General features: G+C 47.5%; 6 protein-coding genes across 6 annotated transcripts; 1 reads left to right on the top strand and 5 right to left on the bottom strand.

The window, feature by feature from the left end:
- Positions 1-549: 549 nt before the first annotated feature.
- Pmar_PMAR012013 (hypothetical protein) lies at positions 550-753 on the bottom strand (the record flags this gene model as incomplete). The annotated part of the gene is made up of 1 exon (XM_002766242.1): positions 550-753. The coding sequence occupies one exon, from the start codon at positions 751-753 to the stop codon at positions 550-552; it is 204 nt and encodes a 67-aa protein (XP_002766288.1).
- A 1,605-nt stretch (positions 754-2,358) lies between these two features.
- Pmar_PMAR012014 (hypothetical protein) lies at positions 2,359-3,348 on the bottom strand (the record flags this gene model as incomplete). Its single annotated transcript, XM_002766243.1, has 2 exons — positions 2,359-2,408; positions 2,520-3,348. 2 exons carry the CDS (start codon positions 3,346-3,348, stop codon positions 2,359-2,361), a joined length of 879 nt encoding a protein of 292 aa, XP_002766289.1.
- A 337-nt stretch (positions 3,349-3,685) lies between these two features.
- Positions 3,686-4,639, top strand: Pmar_PMAR012015 (hypothetical protein; the record flags this gene model as incomplete). The annotated part of the gene is made up of 1 exon (XM_002766244.1): positions 3,686-4,639. One exon carries the CDS (start codon positions 3,686-3,688, stop codon positions 4,637-4,639), a length of 954 nt encoding a protein of 317 aa, XP_002766290.1.
- A 1,894-nt stretch (positions 4,640-6,533) lies between these two features.
- Pmar_PMAR012016 (High-affinity cGMP-specific 3',5'-cyclic phosphodiesterase, putative) lies at positions 6,534-7,490 on the bottom strand (the record flags this gene model as incomplete). The annotated part of the gene is made up of 1 exon (XM_002766245.1): positions 6,534-7,490. One exon carries the CDS (start codon positions 7,488-7,490, stop codon positions 6,534-6,536), a length of 957 nt encoding a protein of 318 aa, XP_002766291.1.
- A 961-nt stretch (positions 7,491-8,451) lies between these two features.
- Positions 8,452-8,881, bottom strand: Pmar_PMAR012017 (hypothetical protein; the record flags this gene model as incomplete). Its single annotated transcript, XM_002766246.1, has 2 exons — positions 8,452-8,492; positions 8,710-8,881. The coding sequence occupies 2 exons, from the start codon at positions 8,879-8,881 to the stop codon at positions 8,452-8,454; spliced, it is 213 nt and encodes a 70-aa protein (XP_002766292.1).
- A 3,175-nt stretch (positions 8,882-12,056) lies between these two features.
- Pmar_PMAR012018 (hypothetical protein) lies at positions 12,057-13,074 on the bottom strand (the record flags this gene model as incomplete). Its single annotated transcript, XM_002766247.1, has 2 exons — positions 12,057-12,112; positions 12,252-13,074. The coding sequence occupies 2 exons, from the start codon at positions 13,072-13,074 to the stop codon at positions 12,057-12,059; spliced, it is 879 nt and encodes a 292-aa protein (XP_002766293.1).
- Between the last annotated feature and the right edge of the window lie 1,089 nt (positions 13,075-14,163).

A 14,163-nucleotide genomic window follows, 5' to 3' on the forward strand; every position in this document is an offset into this window, starting at 1 on the left:
CTCACTCAGAGAAGCTCTCAAGAGTATCCCCACATTTCCCTATACGCTCAGCTGAGGACATAGCGGAATGAAAAAAGCTGATACCAGTCAGATTAGTGCGATCACAGTAGCTCAGGACATTTCAGTAAAGAGCATGTTCCTCACCAACAAGCATAGTGACCACGTTCCAAACATAGAGAACGTTCGCCATTAACAATTGCCGAGTCTGATGTAGTCGGAGTTTCAACCAGAAACCCCATCCGTATGGTACTGACTGTAGAGTTCATCGTGACAACGCGAGAAGCAGACCTCCAGGGAAAAGTTACTATACTATCTAGACAAAGAAGAGCAGAGTTGGAGTGCCGAGTTGGCCTCATATTTGCATTTGGATAACATAACGGTACAAGTATACAGTACATGTATTGGAGTCTCTACTCCTCTCAAAACTCTCGAGGACTATACATTCTACACAAAATGAGAGCACGATCTGGCTGCTGAGTAAAACTAATATTTGCAATTGAATAGCATTACGATACAAGTATACAGTAAAATAAATGGATGGCCCCAGCGTCATTCAGCAGGGCAATCCTCTTCCATCTTGGCAGATTCCCGCAACTTCTTGAAGTACTCGACGTTTTCAGCAAGTTGCTTCCTCCGAGGCTCCAAGGCAGGCCACATGTCAGCCATGGCGTTCCACAAGGGAGCTACGACGAAGTTCATAAACCCGAGTTGGAGGACAGCAAACTCGGCCCGATCGTCAGGGGAACTGTCCATGAAAGGCGCCGTGGGAATACCCTCAGATTTCTCCCTTAGAGAAAACTCCACATAAAATCTCGGGGTCCAACCCTTGCCGTTTCTCTGAACCTCGCAACAGTGAGCCCAACTCTATCGATTTCTCTACATCTTGCAACAGGGAGCAACGAACGACCTCAGTGAGGGCGTGTATATCAGGGAGCGACAACACGAGGAATAGTCGGAGAGCTCTCGCCATTATAAAAACGCTGTCAGACTTCAAGATACCTTCAGGCACACTGCGATCATTGATCGTAGTTAACGGCCAATGAGCCATAATTTTCAAAAAGCGATCCCTATTGCTGTTGTACCGTCTAGAACTCCGCTATATCTCTGTCACTCAAGAAGAACCAAAACCGTTCTACAAACTATAACCTCTCAACAGTCTTATACCTTACTCAAGCTGCGACTATTGATTCGATGTGCCATGAACATTTTTAATTGTAATACTTTCACATATGGTTCTGACAACCGGGAGACAACAGGCCCTTCATGAGCCCGGAAGGACAACCAATGAAGGAATTACTAGTAGATCACGAAATCCCACCTACATCTTATCCATCGTGCTCGACAACAGTACTACTGGATTACAACAGTATAACGCATGGACATCATCACACCAGCTCACATGCTATTTACAATGATGGCTATGAACTTGGTCATCTGAAGATCTTTCGCTTCTTACCTTGACTACTACTGGACCAGCTCTTGCTTTTGAGAGCTCCAGGGCGGCTCTTGTCAGTGGAAGCACTCTTTGTGATATCTCCTTCGGACCGAGATTTCTTCAGATTCTTTGCTCTGAGGAATGTGCGTAATAAGTTATAATCTGAGTACTCGTGAATCTCCCGACATTGCTACGTTGAATTTGCGAGTCACCATCAAGATAGATAAACTTGACCTTTCCCGGATAGGCTATCCTCTATGGATCAACCTTCAAATTGCCGCATGGACCTCATCTACGAGTTTTCACACAGCTGGGAGGTCAAGGATGTTAGCGGGTGTTCAACTTAGTGCGGTCTGGCAGCCCCGAGTGGAAGAACCGCACGAGCGCAAGTTTTTCCCACCGATGTAGGTTCTCCGGTGTTGATATACCACCCGATCAAAAAGTAACTTCCTGGATTTGGAATAGTTCATGCTCTAGTAGTTTTCGAAAATGGTCGTCATATAAAAGTCAGGTTCGTGGAAGGTTCTGATACGACAACTCAGACTCACTCAACCATGGGACAAAGTTGTTCAGCTTCATAACCATATTAACACTAATAGAGCTTCTCTCAAGAAAAAGAAGCTCTTCCAGTGTAGAGATAACAAACAGCTTAGGTGTCCGTTCACGCGTGGGCTTGACGCGTGATGTGACACCCAATACTATCAGCTGTGAGCACCACTTCGAATAAGAAATATATGCAACCTTGTCCGACACCTGTTCATCTATAGCTACAAGTCTATCACTTCCTACAAGGCGAAAATAAATCGACTAGTTGACGCGACGACTGAAGGAACCGCGTCGGCACAGTTACTATCCTAAGGGTACCGTTGTATCAAATGCGACGACGCCGTATCCTAGCAGTTCATACGCTCGAGTGAATCCACTTACTTCTTGATCTGTGCCGAATGGAAATCTTCGAAGGGTTTCAATGCACCTGACAAAAGCCTCATCGGCGAAGCGAAAACCGAGGAAGCACAAGCACGTCCAGAGAGAACGGCATGCGACTCTCTACAAGTGAGGTCGACAAAAACCAATGCAGACTTACTTTCAAGTTTCATCCGCACTACGGGCTCCAATAATTTGAAGATCAGCGTCGTTTCCCCACGTCTCTTCGCAACTAATATGAAGGGAACTACAGCGAGTTTGGAGCCAAATGTTGAGCCGAATAGAAGATGATAAACATCACCATCAAGGTTCATTGTGAGCCACCGATCAGCACCAGGGTCACACCTAGCCTTAGCACGGTCCATGTTAACGGGACGCGAACGAGTGAGCTTCTTAAAAAGCCCAAGCTTCTCTTTCTTTTTAGGAGCGCACTCGATCGGAATAGGAAAGAACGCATCGCCTCGTTGCAGATACCACGGCCCTTGGGGAGCGATCTTGGAGACCCGAAGCTCGTCGTCATCACCCACGAAAACAGCAGCGTCTGGCATCCCTATAGGAGCAGGGCGTGACAGCGAGATAACGTCTAAGGAACCATTGTATACATCAATTGTACTACCGGGGAAAAGGGTATGGATGTACGTGAAGTTGAAGGCTTTGCTCATTCTCATGGGGTCACAGTCAGTTGAACTCGCTCGAAAGATACCATCCTTGCCCAATCGCATCGCACAGAAGGACGTTTTACGATCAGCTACAACACCACGAGGGCTTGCTTTAACTCGGCTCAGCACCAGATAGTTGGGCTTCTTGTCAGTCAAAACAGCGCACATAATGTCGGCGACTTCTCCTGGGTGATCACCGTTAGAGATCACTACAAGAGCACTCACTCCATGAGCCAGTCCACAATGAACCTCCGGAGTAAAGCTAGAGGCGGACAGCTGCCCTCCAAGAGCGGGAACTGCTATGGTTAGAAGAATAAGGTATTGTATCATGTGGGAAAGATATTTGTGCGCGACGCGAGCGCGACCTGGAGAAAAGCAACAAAACGTAAGAGAGTAAGATTTAATTCGTCTGCACAAAAACTTTGCCGCAAAACTCACCAATTCGAAAACGTCTGAGCTCATGGGGAAGCCTACTCGTAGACTACTCAAACCCGAGAGCTGCTTGTGTAGGGAATTTCCCGACAGCCCGCGCGTCTCACCTGCGGATGATCTATCCCTGAATCTTGCATTTTTACCGCATATTCGACTTGGCGTTTTAGCGGATATCGACAACGGCCGATTGTTCATAAATGAGCTCATGATAGCGTTTTTGAGTTTGTTTTATTGAATGGCCATACCCTCATTTTCAGATTCTGACCTGGATATCTTCGTAGCTTTATTAGAAGAGCGGGCAGAGACCTTATTCACGAAGGTTGACAACACCATCACTGTATCGTACAAGAGGCAGGCTTGGAAGGATCTCTGCGAAGCTTTGAACACAAAGACTGGGAAGCAATTGAAATCTGATGTAATAAAAAAACGGTGGGATAATTTGAAGACGGCGACGAAGAATTACTATGCCGCCTTGGCGGAAGATAGGACTGCGACTGGCGGAGGGCCTCCGACGGTGCCAGTTGATCCGAGGCTGGAGCGCGTGAGGCATATTATGGGATTGGATAACCCCATGCTAGCTATATTGCCGGGAGCAAGGGATAGCGTAACAGCTCCCGCGGATGGATCGAGCAATGACCAGTGTCATGATGAGACGAGAGATAGCGGCGGAGATTTGCAAACGTATGTTGGTGAAGGAGATGAGATGGCTGACCGTATCGTAGCAGCGGTTGATGCTGCTGCCGTACAAGATCCGCCCGACTCTACTATGAGCGTGGGGGTCTCCTTCCGAGCTGATGCAGAAGCAGAAGCTGCTAGGTCAGGGGCTGCAGAAGCGGCGGCCACAGCTTCGGGGACGCCCGGTGTGGATAGGAGGCAGGCAAGGGTGGGAGAAGCTATCATTTTGCCGGCACTTCAATCATCTTCGTCGAAGGGAATGCGGAAAGATACGTCATATCCGATGTCGAAGATGACACCGTTTGCTGACAGTGTGTCCACTCCTACAGCAGCATTAATCCGGAAAATCCAAGACCAGCGTTCTAAGATCGAAGCTGAGCATATAGCTAAGATACGACTGCTCACTGCTCAAGAAAGGGAAGTTATCGCAGGACAGAATGCCCGAAGAGCCGAAGAAGAAGCCGCGCGTGCGAAGGAGCAGTATTACCGAGCAAAATTGGCTCGTCTTCAATAATGGCAGCAGTGTTGAACTGCCAATGTGTAGGTTTCCATATGATTGTGCTTTGTTGAGTTTGTTGAACTATCGTGAACACAACAAGAAGCTAAGGAAGAATGTTATCAGATAACGCAGTCATGTAATCAAATGGTACAGTGTCTTTCGGCATATACGTTCCGCACAGCATCCGCGGATAATCCACCGTCAATCGGTGGTTCGTCATCCACATGACGTAAGTGCTCGTGGGGATCTTCGGCGGCAGGGACCTCGCAGAGCGGCTGTTTCAGCTTCTCGGCCGTGTTGTGCAGTACGCATGCTGCTAAACACCAGAGGAACACCTATCGCCAGAGGAAGTCGACGATGTTGGCGGAACCTTCTCTCCATAGCCGACGCGTCCTCCTGCGAGTACCATGAAATCCAACGCGATACAACAGGAAAACACGAGCCAGCCCTAGCCAGGCTTATCAAGGACGAGATATCTACGTGTATCCTATGCCAGCGACTCTCAGCTAAGAGGCGAAGGGATCAGCCCTTGGGGGTGGCAGGTCCGAGTGAAGTGAACTCGGAACTCTCCTACAAAAGCTTATTGGAGAAGAAGAGACCATCGTATTATGTGACAGCAGTGGATGTCACATAAAACTCGGTAATATGACTTAAGTTCCTCAGGCTTACTTTTAAGGTAGTTTTGCAAAGTTATCTCTATCCGTTAACTATATCATGCTACATCAACAGTATTATATATCTATAAAATACTGATAAAGTTATGATCACGATAGTGTCATAGCTATAACATGATGACCAAAACATGTTCACACTAAATGCATGTAACTGGATACCTGTTGGATATGTGGCTGTAGAGTATATGCGTGTAGCGAGAGAAACCGTAACAGGAGAAGACTCTCTGCTGCTACCCTAACCGATGCATGCCTAACCTGTTGGAAGCCAATATTCAAAACTTCAGTCATGGGCCTCCTCACCGTTGTCTTGACGAAACGAAATTCCTCGAGACAAAAACAACCAGTGGCGCTGCTGGCGCGTTCAAGTACGCCATCCAGTAGATCGTCGGTTCGATTCTCGATACGACCACTTCTCCCCACAGTCCCTCCAGAAGGGGCAGCTTTAGAGCCTCTGACACTATCATATCCGAAGCTAGACATTTCAACAGCACGTTCGTTCAGTGTTGGAGAATATGCATATGCTCGACTACGCTTGTTGGTGATGATGAGGGAAAATTTGGGAATTCTTGTTGACTTCTATACAGTTTTAGTCCAAGTCGTGCATGAACTCTCATAAAATAACGTGAAAGCTCCTGAGCTCAGCTGAGAGAACTAAACAATATTTCAACACTGCGTTGGTTAGTGGCCGTTGCCTCAGTCAGAGAAGCTCTCAAACGTATCCTCAGTTTTCCCTGTACGCTCAGCAGAGGACATAGAGAAACGAAAGAAACTGGTATAAGTGAAATTCGATGAATAGTGCGATTACAGAGGTTTGTGAAATCACAGTAGAAAGCATGTGTGTCGCCGACAACTATATTGACCAGTGGTCAATGACCACGTTTTGAATAGAGCAAGCCTTCGTCATTGGGAAATACTGGGTCTTCTCAAAGTCAGATGTAGTCAGAGTTTTGACTGGACAATTAAACCCGAAACCTCATCCGTATGGTACTGACTGTACAGTTCATCGTAACAACGCAAGAAGCAGAGGCTCCCAGATGACGAAACATTATACTATCTACACAAAAGAATATTTGCATTTAAATAACATAACGGTACAAGTATACAATACATGTGATGGAATATCTACCTCAGAGAGCGCACAAAGAGCGCAGTCCGGGTGCTGAGTTAAACTGATATTCGCCCTCAAATAACATAACGGTACAAGTATACAGTAAAATAAATGGATAGCCCCAGCGTCATTCAGCAGGGCAATCCTCTTCCGTCTTGACAGATTCTCGCAGCTTCTTGAAGTACTCGACGTTTTCAGCAAGTTGCTTCCTCCGAGGCTCCAAGGCAGGCCACATGTCAGCCATGGCGTTCCACAAGGGAACTACGACGAAGTTCATAAACCCGAGTTGGAGGACAGCAAACTCGGCCCGATCGTCAGGGGAGCTGTCCATGAAAGGCGCCGTGGGAATACCCTCAGATTTCTCCCTGAGAGACTGACGGTAGAATTCCGTACTGACTCTATAAGCCCAGGCTTCGTACATATCAGTTGGCAACACCGCATTGCTGATGTCAGCAGCGTGAACCAAACATTTATGTACGAGCATTTTCGTGTCAGGACACGAAGTGTCGACCTCAAGAGCAGATCTAAGATCTTGCATTTGGGTCGTAAGGTCGAAGTGAACTTTCATATCCGTCGCGAGAATTGCCGCAATCGTTGTCTTCCGAAAGTCGGCAAAAGCCTCCTCTTGCCAGTCGGCGAGAAAATTGTTCTTCTCGGTCAGAATCAACTCAAAAGTCAACGCACTGTGCATACTCTCCAGAACTGCTTGATCGTTATAGCGGATCGCCAAGGGATGAACCTTCTTTACATAATAATCGTTGTTGACACCGTTGTGACCCACGTCATGAGAAACTGCTGCTATCAACAGAGCCAGCTGTTCTAATGGTGAGCAAAACTCATCTGCACCACCGTAGCGCATAAGACTGCCAGCCGCAGACATCACACTGTATGCGTGCTTAAAATTATGATAAGGATTATCAGAGTGATAGCGGTGAAAAAGATCAGAGATGAAACCTTGCATACGGATCATGTCAATAGCAACTACTCCCACTGAGAGATCCTGGTCGTTGAAGAATCCCCAAAGGTCAAGCACCGACAGGGCGTGATGTGCCAGAGTTCCCTCAGCAGTTCCGAGAACGTCCATTTCCCAAGACAAGAGATCTTCGAGTGAGGACCGGCACTTCCCTTCAGACTGGTGCCAATCTCGGAACAGTTCAACAGTCGTCAACATCACCGGAGCATTAGCATCATTATGGCGGTCTTTTCGTGGAGTCGCGTCACTTCTAGTATGACTCGGTCTCCGGGTGCTGGAGAGAAGCCCAGGTCGATCAATCCAGCCTTGGACAAAGCTGTTGATAGAAAGATTCTCCTTCTCGAGTTGCTCCGAGAATCTATGCAGTGCGATGGATCTCATCGATGTGAGGTGACCATCCGTTGTGAATCTTCGGTGATCGGATATCGCACATGAACCGCTGTTGCTAGGTATTTTTTCTCGAATATAGGAACACATGAATTCCGCAGGGTCATCGGGAAGCTCCTCAGCTAGGCGACGCAGTAGGTCAGTGAGGAAGTTCTCAAGATTGTGCTGCCGGAAGTATTCTGATACACCGAGGCCGCTGTTGTTGAAATTGCTGATGAGAACCTCAGGCGCCGACATGCGCTGCTGTGGTGAGACCACGGAAAGCTCCTCGCTAGAGGACATATGAGAACAACTGGATATCGTCCCAACCAGGGATCGAACCTGGGAGTAAAGCTGTACAAACCTGGGACCGACCTCTTGCCTTATAGACTAACTCGACTCCAAAAAACTACATGCATACATCAACAACATCAAGAACATGGACGAAGTCGCGACTTCTGCCAGTTACTGCAGCTAGTCCATCGCTATTGGACGAACCAACCGTCAATTTATCAACTCCTCCGTCGCTACTTCACTCGATGTGAGAAAAAACTCTTGACTGAGTGGATTACGTGATCAACTCTACCAGGACCGATTACAGCCGACGGAATGTGTGCTGGTTTGCTGACTGATCCACGGGAGGACCTGACCACGATGAAGTTCTTATCTATCCGGATCTAAAGACTGTATAGAAAGGAAAGTCTTCTTACATTTCAGTCTTCTCAACCTGACCTTCATCATCATAATCTGAAAACACGATGATAACAACAGCAGCGTTCAGTGTTGTAATGAATTTTCGCTATCCTCAACTGAGCTCAGGAGTTTCCTCACTGATTTTGAGTTTCCTCACCTACGAATTCGGGTAAACGTATACAGAAACCAACAAGAATTTCTCAAAATTTTCATAGTGTCACCGACACATGTGAGTACTTTCCCCACACTAACATCGTTTCTTCAGACCTACAATCAGCGAGCTCCTGAACAGGATTTTTCACTTCTCGGAGGATTGCAAAGTCGACGCTTCCGTCTGTCAACACATCCATCATGATGAGTACCATCTCGTTCTTCTCGCCGATGATTATATCAGCCGCATAACCAAACGACACGCCAAAGCCTGGCTCGTGAATACGGATCATGTCGTCGTCCGAAGATGCATCTAGTGCAACTACAGGAAATCTCAACTCTGGTCGTTCTATATGCAATTGGCACTGCTCGTCTCTATGTACGCGCCAGAACGGTTTATCGCTCTTGAAAACAGTACTAGTAGAGGTTCTTCTACACAGCGTGTGGAGCGAGTGCGGAACCACGTCCTTGAGTTCATACGGCAAGTCCGACCAGTACAATCTGCTAGTAGAAGGCATCGTAAAGTGGTTCGATTCACCTTGTGGATCACAGCTAGCATCTTTCATGGTAAACAGAAAGTCTTTTTCACGCTCATAACGGCATGTGACGGTATTTCTCGTCATTTTACCGCCATTTTCCGCAGTACTGTGCAAAAAGATGTTTTTCAATGGGTGACGGGAGGAACGATTGGCAATCGACAGCGACCCCGAACAACGGCACAACACTTGTGGGACCCCCCGCCACATTTCCTTCAACTCAGAAAGAGAAGGGTCGATAGTTGCACAAGAGAGAGTACCAGCATCGACCAGAACAAGGTACGGAGAGAACAGTAGAAGGACTAGAATTTCCTGAATGCGAGGTTGCATTGAGAGAAGCAAAAATCAACCTGAAAAGCCTCCCTGCATTTAAACTTCAATTTCATCATCGCCGACAACGAGCTAGTGTCGGTTCACTCTCGAAACAACATAGGAAAGGTTTCTGGAACAAACGCTGATGGTAGCATAACTCAACATCATTGACAGTACATCAAGTAAGAATACATGGACATCAACAACCAGATATATACACACATGTATACTCCAAGATTCCCAACTCACCCAATGAATAACATATCTCAACTTCTCTCTCTTGTGAGATTCACTAGAGCTGCTGTGGCTCACCACCGTAGTCGACTCTCACCCTAACGATATGAGTACTGCGAAGATAAAGCGGTTTGCTTCGGGTCCTACCAGTCATTATCCATACTAGTAGTGTTAAGTCTGGAGTATTCCAAATGGTCTACAAAGAGCAGTGACTTCACTCTAGAGACGAGTTCGCTCAACTACCTTGTAGCTCCTCTCGAGAGGCTTCCCTCAGAATGGAGAAGGACGCGAACGAGGTATATCTGGTACGAATTATCACCATCCTGGTTTTTGTGAAGCCAGTGCGGTATTCGCCGAACAAAACGTGAGTCTCATCGGTTCTCCCCAGAACGTCATGCCACTTGGCAGCTTTTGTCGGGTCATCACCTCGGACTTTCTTCAGAGAGCCGTCATTGAATTTCATATACCATTTGGACCCGTCACCTCTGCCAAGCCTCCAAGCTTTGACCTTTGGAATATCACTTATGAACAGGACGTTCTCTTTTCGCCGAGTGCCTTCCATTCGCTTAAGCTTTTTCATTCTATACTCCCGACCGGTTGAAACAGCCACGAGTTCTTTTGACACTGCTCGATATTTGAAGTCCACGGACTTGTGTTCAGGATCAAAAATCTTAGAGCGTGATGGAGACCGATAAACATTGGAACCCAACACGTTATCCATCTTCGTGGATTGTGTTAGTCTCTCTCTTACTTCGCCGTGGTCCTGAACCTTGTTGATGAAGAGGTGGTAGAGAGTATGATCCTCCTTGTCGAAAACTCCACACAAAATCTCTGGCTGCCACTCTCGCTGTTTCGCTACATCGTGCAACAGTGAGCAACGAACGACATCAGTGAGGGCGTGCATGATGGGGAGTGACGACTCCAGGAAAACGAGGAACAGTCGAAGAATTCCCGCCATTATGAAGAATTCTGCCAAACACACGGCGATCGTTGATCGCAGGTGACAGCCAATGAGCTATAATTTTCAAATTAGGATTCCCATTACTGCTGAACTGCCTACAACTCCGCTACTCCTCTGTCACACAAGAGGAGCCAAAACCGTTTCTCATACAACAACCTCACAAAGGGGCATTAAACTATACACAGGATGTTACTATTGAATCAATGTCTATCGATCATAGACGTTCTCCACTGTGAGGATTTCACAGACAGTTCTGATAAGAGCCGGACAACAGACCCTCTGTGACTTCGGAAGACCCCCGATGAAGGAATTGCGAGTAGCTGACAAAGGGCTACCAAAATCTTATTCATCGTACTCGACAACAGTACTGCTGGATTACAACAGTATAACGCATGAACATCATCACAACAACTCACATGTTGTCAACAACGATAGCTACCAACTTAGCCATTAGAAGATCCTTCGCTTCTTTCGATTCTCAGGGTGGCCCTCGCCATTGGGAGAAGCACTCCTGGCGATATTCCCTTCGGATCTAGACTTCTTCGGAGTCTTGCCTCTGAAGAAGGCAAGACCGTAATAAGCTGAGTACCAGTAAATCTAAATGATTCCACCGACTCCTGATATTGCTACGTTGAATTCGCGAATAACCATTAGAATAGGTCAGCAGTTGACCTATTTCGGATAGGCTTTCCTATGTGGAATCCATCGTGGATCAACTTGCATAATGCAGTATGGACCTCATCCATGACTATCGACATAACTGGGATGTTGTTCGGACCTTCCCTTCTTGCGGCGAGCGGGCATCCCCGCCTGGAGAAACCGCACGAGCGCAGATTATCCCCATTGACGTAAGTTCTCCGGTGCTAATATACTGCCCGATCAGAATACCGAGTCCTGGATTTGGACAAGCTCATGTTCACGCTGTCTTGAAGGATGGTCAGCTTATCAAAGACAAATTCATAGACGGTTCTGCTACGACAACTTGGAGTCATTCATCAGTTGAGCAAGGTTGAAATCATGTTGCTCAGCTACAGGAACCTACCTCACTGAGCAACAATTATGATACACACTCCTATTGCTTCTCTCGAAAGGAGAATCGCTTCCACTCGAGAGATAGGAAGCGGCTCAGATGTTCACGCGTGGACCCGACGCGTGAAGTGCTAACCTGGTAGACCTGGAGCTTATAGTATAGGTTTGCCCAACCTATATTATAAGCACCGGGCACCACTACGAATGAAAAATATACGTAAACTTGTCCGACATCTATTCATCCATTTGTACTAAGTGAATATTGATCGTCTACTCGATGCGACGACTGAATGAACCGCGTCGCCACAGTTGCTCTCCTAGCAGCAGAATCAGATATCGTCGCATCAAACGCGACGACACCGTATCCTGGCAACTCCTACGCTCGAGTGAACCCGCTTACTTCTTCTGTTTGATCTGTTCCGAGTGGAAGTCTTCGAAGGGTTTCAATGCGCCTGAAAGGAGTACCTCATCGGGAAAGCAAAAACCAAGGAAGCACAGACGCTTCTAGGGAGGCGAGCACGCGACTATTCACAAGAGAGGCAAGACGGTTATACAGTCCGAGCAGAGATTCTCTCGACAAGAGCCACTCACTCTTGAGCTTCTTCCGCATGATGGGCCGCAACACTGTGAACGTCAACGACCATTCCTGATGTCCCTTCGCAACTAATACGAACGGAACCCCAGCGAGTTTGAAGCCACTCACTGAACCGAGCAGAAGATGATGAAGATCACCATCAAGGCTCATTGTAACGCATTGACCGGCACCAGAGTCACAGGTAACGCTATCAGTGTTGACAGGCCGCGAACCAGAAAGCTTCTTGAAGAACCCGCGCTTCTTCTTCTTCTCGACACACTCCATCGGGATAGGGAAGAACGCATCGCCTCGTTGAAGATACCAAGGCCCCTCAGGGGTGACCTTGGCAACCCGAAACTCGTCATCATCACCCACGAAAACAGCGGCGTCGACGACCTCTATAGGAGCTGGTCGAGACAAGGAGATCTGCTCATCATCGTACTCTGACCATTGAACAGTGCTACTGGGGAAAAAGGTAGGAATGTACGTGAAGTTGAAAACTTTGCTCTCCCTCATGGGGTCACAGGCAGTTGATCTCGCTGTAAATGTACCATCCTTGACCGGTCGGATCGTACAGGAAGACGTGTTACGGTTGACTACCACACCACCGGCATCCTCTCCAATTCGGCTCACCACCAGATAGTCAGGCTTTTTCTCATCAGTCAAGACAGCGCACATAATGTCGGCGACTTCTCCGGGTTGACCACCGTTAGAAGCCGCTACAAATAGACTCCCTTCCTGAACTCGTCCACAATGAACCTCTGGGGTGAAGTTAGAGTCGGACAACTGCCCTCGTAAAGCGGGGACTACTGTGATCAGAAGGGTAAAGTGTTGAATCATGTGGGAAAGGTATTTGTGCGCAATGCGGACATGAACTGAGGAAATGCAGGCAAGTGTAAGAGAGCAAGATTCGCGTCGCCCGAACGAAGATGCAAATCAAATCAAAAACCACAGCACGCTTCGCCCATCTCAGCCGAACAAAATTTCCATAACTGATCCTACCACTACGGCCACTTCCAGAGATGAGGAATGGCGTAATACTAATCACTTTGAGAGAATTTCATGTGTTTCAAAACGATTTGATAAAGTAATGGTATTACTTGATAATATAGATATTACTCGATAATACGTTATAACCTACAAAAATCCAACTGCCGCTGCTAAGCTCAGACTATGGGAAAATGTGCAAGCTGCCGAGCAGGGAAGCCGGTCCGCCAGACTGGCCTGACTCAACCGAGTTGAGTCGTACGAGACCGCGAAACTGACCGATGTTATTCTTGACCGAAGCGTCAAGGAGTCGGCGGGCGACTTTCTCGTGTTGTGTATGTCTGCAGCTCGTGGAGAAGACAGCTTGGTTGAAGCCTCTGAGCAGTAGCATAGACACTCGAGAATGCTCACACTACCGGCACTGGTTGTCTGGTGGTGCTGATAGTGGATTCTTGAGGGTCAATCACTAGTGATGCTTGACTCGAACAGATCTCAGACTGATCAGCTCAACCCGAAAGAAGCCTCAGTTTGAGCTGATCCTTAGACGCCTCGCAAGTGGTGGCGCGGGAGAGAGGCAACCTCTAATGAGTAAGCCTGTGCTTGTCTCTTGAGCCAAGCTGACAGACGCGAGCATTGTCAGTTAAATGCGTGTTGTAGCTGCTTGACTGGCTGATCGGTTTTAAGGCTAACAATCGCAGCGATAGTGGAAACACGGGCGAAGGGAGTGCACGCGTGCAACCTATTGTATTTCTGGTTTATCAGTCTCACGTTGCGTGCGCTGTACCAAATCGATGGCAGCACCCTCACACTGTGAGGGTGTTGCGGTGTTTATGAACTCGTAGTTTATGTTCGAGGATCGGACATAAATATTCTAATTGCAAGACTCCAAACGACAGTGCTGACAAGAGCGAGAAAAGAAGCCCTCCCCGATCTCCGAGAGAC

Source organism: Perkinsus marinus (genome assembly GCF_000006405.1).
Source record: "Perkinsus marinus ATCC 50983 genomic scaffold scf_1104296973172, whole genome shotgun sequence".
Taxonomy (NCBI): domain Eukaryota; phylum Perkinsozoa; order Perkinsida; family Perkinsidae; genus Perkinsus; species Perkinsus marinus.